Source organism: Montipora capricornis, chromosome 14 (genome assembly GCF_036669925.1).
Source record: "Montipora capricornis isolate CH-2021 chromosome 14, ASM3666992v2, whole genome shotgun sequence".
In the NCBI taxonomy this organism is placed as follows: Eukaryota; Metazoa; Cnidaria; class Anthozoa; order Scleractinia; family Acroporidae; genus Montipora; species Montipora capricornis.
This window is the reverse complement of record NC_090896.1, coordinates 3,870,853-3,878,352: the sequence shown is the minus strand read 5'-3', so window position 1 is coordinate 3,878,352 and position 7,500 is coordinate 3,870,853. Positions and strand designations below refer to the sequence as shown.

General features: G+C 41.4%; 2 protein-coding genes across 2 annotated transcripts in view; one reads left to right on the top strand and one right to left on the bottom strand.

The window, feature by feature from the left end:
• Nucleotides 1-5,191, top strand: part of LOC138033101 (uncharacterized) — a 13,768-nt gene extending 8,577 nt beyond the window's left edge. The window contains exons 6-7 of the mRNA XM_068880861.1: nucleotides 2,607-2,864; nucleotides 4,912-5,191. Coding sequence (XP_068736962.1) covers nucleotides 2,607-2,864; nucleotides 4,912-5,003 — 350 coding nt within the window. The 3' untranslated portion in view covers nucleotides 5,004-5,191. The remainder of the gene's footprint in view (nucleotides 1-2,606; nucleotides 2,865-4,911) is intronic.
• A 453-nt stretch (nucleotides 5,192-5,644) lies between these two features.
• Nucleotides 5,645-7,500, bottom strand: part of LOC138033105 (sepiapterin reductase-like) — a 14,272-nt gene continuing 12,416 nt past the window's right edge. Inside the window, exon 6 of the mRNA XM_068880865.1 lies at nucleotides 5,645-6,107. Coding sequence (XP_068736966.1) covers nucleotides 6,006-6,107 — 102 coding nt within the window. The 3' untranslated portion in view covers nucleotides 5,645-6,005. The remainder of the gene's footprint in view (nucleotides 6,108-7,500) is intronic.

Genomic DNA, 7,500 nt, shown 5'->3' with positions numbered 1-7,500 from the left:
CCGACACAAAGCGCGGGAAAATGTGCACGCGCGAGCCACGATTGGGTTTGGTTTTACTTCTAATTGGTTGAAAAAGTGACGCGAGAACTTTGAACCAATCACTGAGTGAAGTAATGCAAAACCAAAGCAATTCGCTAATTACTTTCTCAATTGAAAACCGCTCTAACGCTGTGCAACATTTGAAATAAAAATACACATATATATCAACTGTACAGTCTGGGCACTAAAACAGACCTCTCAAATCTCACGGTTTTTTAGAGCAATCTCACGGTCTCACGACGAGGCACAACAATCTCACTAAACAGATTCAAAGGCCGATGGAATACACTTCCCTTGAGTATTTTCATTTCTGCCTCGTAAAATTGATGTTCTGGTGCCAATTCTGTAGAGATCCACAGTTCTAAGGCATATTTGTCATATTTGATCGACTGGTTGACAAGACACGGATCTCACAACCATATTTAGAAGACAAACGCCAAATAAGGTTATCGTTACCAGTAAGTCGCACCTAGATACGCTTCGTCCACTTTGTCAAAATGGCGGAAAACGATGATAAACAGAAAGAAACTCTATTTTGATGAACTGGTTTTAATTCTTTTTGACGCCATCGATAAACCCAAATCTCCAGGTTTTTGGTCTTTTGGGGTTGAGAGGTCTGTTAAAACCTGTATTTATGGGAAGAAGGGATGAATACTCGACCCAAAAATATGGCCCGGGTTCAAATCCCATATTTAGAGTCACATGCGAGTTGAGTTTGTTGGCTCTCTTCTCTGCCCCAAGAGGTTTTTCACCATGTACTCGGGTTTTCCCCTCTCCTAAAAAAACAACTTAGGATTTGATATTAGTAGCTTGATTAGATATCATTCCTGTACAGTGTCTCAAATTTATGCTTCAGTGATAAGAAGTACAGTCGACACTCATCTAGGGTATATGACAGATTTTTCTTCATTTACTCAATCGAAACATCATGGTTTTCTGAGATAAAGACATTTAGAAATATTCCCTTCAGATTTTCTTTCCATGTCCTTCAGCCTTTTTTAAAAAATTGGATTTTAAAAGGCTGATTTTTTTTAAAAACGCTGATTTTTAAAAAAATCAGAACGTTCACTTCCGGTGAGGTACAAAACCACGCTAGTAAGGAGACTGGGGATAGCAGAACTGTGACGTCAAAACAAGAACGAAATCTTTTCCAAGGCCCGAAATTTTCCCTTTTGTTTTAGATTCAGTAGTTGCTGAAACTGCTTATGAGATGCGTTGAATTTGGTTGCAATTACAAAATTAGACAAAAGAATAACATTTCTATCCCTAAAATTTCCTGCGTTCTTGTATTGACGTCACAGTTCTACTATCCCCAGTCTACTTACTAGCACGATTTTGTACCCCACCGGAAGTGAAAAATTCCGATTTTTAAAAGGATAAAGGAAACGGAAGTAAACTTAGTTGGAATGATCATAACCGTCAGAAGATGGCAAATCGCGAGTAAAGTTGGCTTAATACAGGAGCTCATCAAGGGCAGCTTCTATCTATGGAAAGCCATAACTTTCTTATGTGTTGTCTTGATGTTTTGGAGTTTTGTCATAGTGTACTGTGACAATATTACTATGTGGTGTGGTTTTATTATGTGGTTAGGTTTTGTCATTATGTGGTGTGGTTCTGTCATTATGTGACGAGATTTGTTGGTTACCTGTTATGTTTCCATCATGATGTGTTGAGGTCTTCTTTTAACGTGCTGTGTTTATAATCACATAAGGGGCAAAATTCGATGTCATAAAAGAACCTCACCATAGAATGTAAACACAGCACGTCAAAGGAAGACCTCAACACGTCCTGATGGAAACACAACACGTAACCATCAAACCTCGTCACATAATGACAAAACCACACCACAAGACAAAACTTCAAGATCAAAAGAATAAAGAATACTTAAGAAAGTCATGGCTTTCCATATCTATCTCCTATACTTGGCCTTGGAGTCAACCCCTTTCGCGAGTAGATTGATTTATAGAACGCCTCACCTCCCTTGGGAGATTCAGCACGCCATACTGTTGTAAAAGCCAACAAAAACAGCGCGATCTCAGAGTCAAGGGGAATGTGATGCTTTTCGCGGGAAAAAACCTATTCCTAAAAATAAATTTACTCAGAAAAGGATTAACTCAAGGAATTTAGTAGAGAGGGAGGCACCCGTTGACGAGCTCCTCCTTAAAATGAACTCATCCAATTAAGAAATAGAAAACATGTACCGTGTTTCTATCGATTTATAGAAACAAGAGTGAAAGATTGGGAGAACGAGAAATGCTGTGGGACCACGAGCCGCAGGCGAGTGTTTCCACAGCTTTTTCGAATTCTCCCAAACTTTTACGAGTGTTTCTATAACTCGATAGAAACGCGGAGTACACGTTTTCTATTTCTTTCAGAAAACAACACGACGAGGAAAAAGGAAAACAACTTGTTAACTCTAACTATCAAAATGTAAATTCTCTTTGCTCGCGCCATCACTACGTCAACAGCTCGTGCTAGTTCTGTGTCTCCATCGAGTTATAAAAACACCAATCAGCGCGCGTATTTTCTTAGGACCGTTTTCTAATCTCCGATATTTGCGTTCACAGTGGCCTTTCAATGCCCCGTCTGCCCTGCCGCAGGATGGAAAGCACATTGTCTGGGCAGAGCCACATTCGCGGTCTGCAACAAACCCAGTCCCGCGTGCTTTGTGACACAGTTAATAACTTCCGACAGTATTTTTCAGTTCCGGGGTTGCGGCAGTGAACAGGAATACCAGAGTGCAAAGCAAGTGTGCCGTGTAACTGCAGCACACTGCCCACTTGTAGCCAAGTGCAACAAATCACAGTGCATGGCTCCTTTTCCAGGTAAGGAACGATATTGTCCCCTGAAGCCATGATTCTTTTGGTCAGTAACTTCCGAAATAGGCGCCGCCGCAGTTCGTGGGTTCAACTCCGGTCGGAGCGTCACTCAAGGTTTTAAAATAAGGATGTGCTACCTTTGTAATCACATCTCCAAATGGTGAGACTCCTAGTCTCTCATAAGCCGAGAGCTGTCCCCTATCTGTTAGAAAATGCAACTTCTTGCGGTTGAGTGACCTGGAGCGGAATGAGTCAGAAATAGGCCATTTCTGAGTTCATGTCTGCCTCGTCTTGAAAGCGAGTCTACGTGCGAAGTTTTTGTGATGGTAATTAGTTTTACTTTACATATGAATGAAAACTAATTTTGATGAGAAAAACTTCGCACTTAGACTCGCTTTGAAGAGGAGGCAGACATAACTCGGAAATGGCCAATAATCTTCTGATGGCACGATTGTAATGTATGTATGTAATGCAATTGAGAGACTCGGGTGCGGACTTTGCTCTCCTTCGTCAGTCGGTGTTTCTGGTGACTTAACTTTTCTCTCTAGTTTTCTTGTTTCTAAGTAGTGTGGAATTTAACAGAAGTCGTGTCACAGGGAATTTCGATGAGCAGGCGTGTGACTCGTGCATTTCGCTCGCCTCAGTGAAAGTGATCATCGCAGTTAGGAGTAACTTGATGAGTTGCCAAAAAAAGCCTGGAAAAATCCAAGTGTGAACAGGAAACTTATGCCCAGTAACACAACTAATTAGATGCGCGCCCACTTTTGATATCCAACACGAAGTGTCCCTTTAAGTCTAAAGCCGTGTTCACACTCAACTTTGATTATGATCAGCTGAAGTATAATTCAGGCTATGACACTCCATTCAATTTTTTTCAATCATGGTTCTGTTCACATCTGCGAAAATTCAAATACAATAGGCAGAGAAAATGGCGGCGTATCGCGAGGCTGCCACGATTTGATATCATCTCCTTGCTTGAGGAGAGAAGAAAACCGAGGAAAGCTTCCGAGAATAGAAGACAGATCCAAATCTTCGCTCCACAAAGCGATTAGAAGTTTCGTCTTCTCATACCACCACGTGTTCGCCATCCTGGTCAATTACGCACTGTAATTACTTCAAACGACCCCCTTGAGGTTTTTTGAAATAATTATTTAAGCAATAGACCACAAGTTTCTATGGTTAATAGGCTGATAAACCACACGGGGTGTTGGTAGAACACGAGAAGAATTCGTAAATCACGAGCCGCAGGCGACGTCTTCTGTGGGAGAAAGAACCAGTCTCATATCCAGCAAGCGCGAGTGGAATAATTGTTTTATTTAAGAGTACGAAATACGAACGAGAAAATCCGAGCGAAATTGAAAAAACTTGATGAAGATGCGTTGTTGTGTAATACGGCCTGGTGGTTAGACAGAGGCAGGCTCATCACAAAAATATTTCTTACCTTTTCGCGTACTTCTAAACGTCAAAATTGATCCAGACTTTCACCAAAAAGAGGTTTTTTTTGCCATATTCAGAGAGAAATTTCGCTTTTCGGCGAAAAAAAAAAGGTCAGCTTATCAACGCTTAGCGCAATCATTTGCCATATAAGGTCAAACTAAGGTATATTTAACAATTATTCGCCGAAGGCGAAGTGATTATCGGTGAATATTCACCGAGACGAAGTCGAGGTGAATATTCACCGATAATCACTGAGCCTGAGGCGAATAATTGTTTTAGTATAAATACACAGGTGATTATTTCAAAAAAGAGAAAAAAAAAAACATTTCAACGCGAAATCATTTTCACTTACAGTGGCAAAACGACTACTGGCAGCCATTTTGTCCGTCGAGGTGATTATCGGCTGATAATCCGAGATAGCGCTCCAATGAGAGTGCGCGGTTTTGTATAATCACCTGTGTATTTATACTAAAAGCTGATAACCGAGATTGAGTGAACCAATCAGAGCACGAGAAAGGCATTAACCGAGGTTGAAAATTTAACAACTAAATATAAATAATTGCACATTGTTCTGGCACGGCTGTGAATATACGTCTTGTGTTATTTTGTTTTGCAGTTTTCTGCAGCCAGCTTCAGAGGCTGATGTTTAAAATCAACATCTGGACACGCCAGCAATTGAACCCTTTGTGGAACATGTTCTGTGTCTGAAATCAACTTCCATGCCTTACTCGAGTGCTTTGTTTAATAAACTAGCTGAAAGACTTCTATCAACTTGTTCTTACACACCCAAGATCTTGCGACAATTTCCCGCCAACCTAGTTCCCAGGGCTTTTCCCGCTCGTCCATCCCCGGCGGAAAAACCCTGGAAACCAAGGTGAATTCTAAGGCACGCAAGGAATTCCTTCCCCCCCCCCCCTCCCCCCCCACCGGAGACAGTTTGACCCTCAATCTGAGCGACTTTGAGTCTTCTGATTTTTTTTTGCTTTAAATGAGCATAGTACGTGGTAAATCCAATTTCGCTTTCTTACAATCACAGCAATTGGTATTCAGCACTTGAACAGCTTTTAAGCTATGGCGATTTAACAATCGTCATGTAATGAGATCAAAGATAAGAGCCCAAGAAATGAAATCACTTGATGGCGAGGTGAAAACCCAAACCCAAATGTTCGCTGGAAAGCCTATGGAGTACAAAACCAACGAACTCAATCGAAGCCGGGACACTTGGTCGAAGGCATCAACACTCACGATTGCGTCACCCGAGGTATGCTGCAAACCACGTGGAGATCACGTTTTTATTGCAGCTGCAACCCAACAATCGACAGTGACGTAATCAGCTATCCTACAACAACTTTTATCAAATCGTAGGTTGTATTTTTTTTTAGGAGAGGGGAAACCGGAGTACCCGGAGAAAAACCTATCCGAACAGAGTAAAGAACCAAGAAACTCAACCCACATATGACGCCGAGTCTGAGAATCTAACTCGGGTGGATAGCGAATGCTCTCACCACTGCGCCATCCCTGCTGCGTCCCTATACTATGTACTAACTTGCGCACAAAATCTTTGTATGTTTTTTTTTTCGATATGCTTTGTTTCCATCCCGACGCAAAAAACTGTTTTTTCGAACTGGTTTTCCTTTCACGGGGTAACAATGGCATTCTTGTCGTTGTCGTTGTAGCTGTTTCCGTTGCTTCGTTGTTTACCTTTCTCTGCTAACAGTCATAGTAATCCACATGTGATCCAGACGCGAATTTGTCCTCCTTTAATATGCTCACCAATTTTCGAGCCGATTCATCTGACGACAGGATCTTGTTCTGAAAATGACGTTACAATCTTTAAGCCAAGATTATGACTTTCTAGTGGTATGGAATTATGGCCATACCTGATGAAGAAGCGATATGACACTAAACTCATTTCCCGCTTTATACCTCTCATCATTAAAGGGAAACTCCACTCTTACTACAAAATAAGTTGAAACCAAAGAAAATTGTGTTCGAAATTTGTTTGTCAAGAAAAGTGAATTTTAAAATCGCTTATTTTCACTTTCAAATTTCGCGGGCGGGGCCATCTTGAATAATTGTGACGTGTTACGGTTGCTCTATAGTTCTGACACAAAGAGCTTGTGTCTAATAACAATTCACCTTTATCACGCGGCGGCCATTTTGGAGTCCGTGGGGAATAAAGGCTTTGTCTTTGCATTGTCTTTGCCCGTCCAGCCTCACACTGAATGAGAGGTTCGACGGGCAAAATCTTTTGTTTGGACATTGAGTGATATGGGTCTATAGGGTGCCCAACCGTAACACGTGACAACTATTCAAGATGGCGGCGCACGCGAAATTTGAAAACAAAAATAGGCGTTTCTAAAACTTATTTCTTTCGAAACAATTTCTTTGAAAATCCTTTAGACTGACTTGACTGTAAAGGTTATTTGCCGTGATTTAAAGTTATTTTTATGTTGAAGTGGAGGTTCCCTTTAAACCCCGTGCAAACAGAGGCAACAACTCCCCAAAATTGTTGGTTCTGCAGATGTTGGATGGTATTGGCAGTTGTGTGCACAACACCCAACACCATCAGTCCGTCCAGTGTATTATGGGAAGGATACAACCCATAAGACTTGTAGCAACGCTTTAACATGTTGAAAACAAGATGGCAGCAGAATTTTGTAAATTCGTGAACAATCTGCTCGCAGATAATTCACCGGATCAATAGGTTACAAGGGCTGTGCAATAGGAATTAGGGAGCTTTAGCAACGACAACGGTGACGTCAACAAGAACGTCACAAATTTGCATATTTAGTAAGCAAAATCAATAGCTTTGCACGCTCTGCACGTGCATTTTTCACTTTTGTCGATTTCTTTGCCGTCGTCAGCGAAACAACAGGGAGCTTAAGATAAGACGACGACGTCGACGAAAATGCCACAAAACAATGATATCCTTGGTTATGAGAGCATACATAATCGTGCTGCACGTGCAGCACGGATTTTAGCTCATACTTTTGTGGTTCTCTGCATGACGACCACGTGAAATCACTAGATTTGAGGTTTTGACGCCAACGTGAGCATGCAACAGAGAATCTTTCATTCTCTATTTTCAGTCCGAAACCGCTCGTACCAATTTATTTTTAGGATACATCGCCCACATTGTACGAAGTGAACGAGGTGGAATAATCGCGAAAGACTTTTACTAGAGCAAAGTTCTATTTTGAGG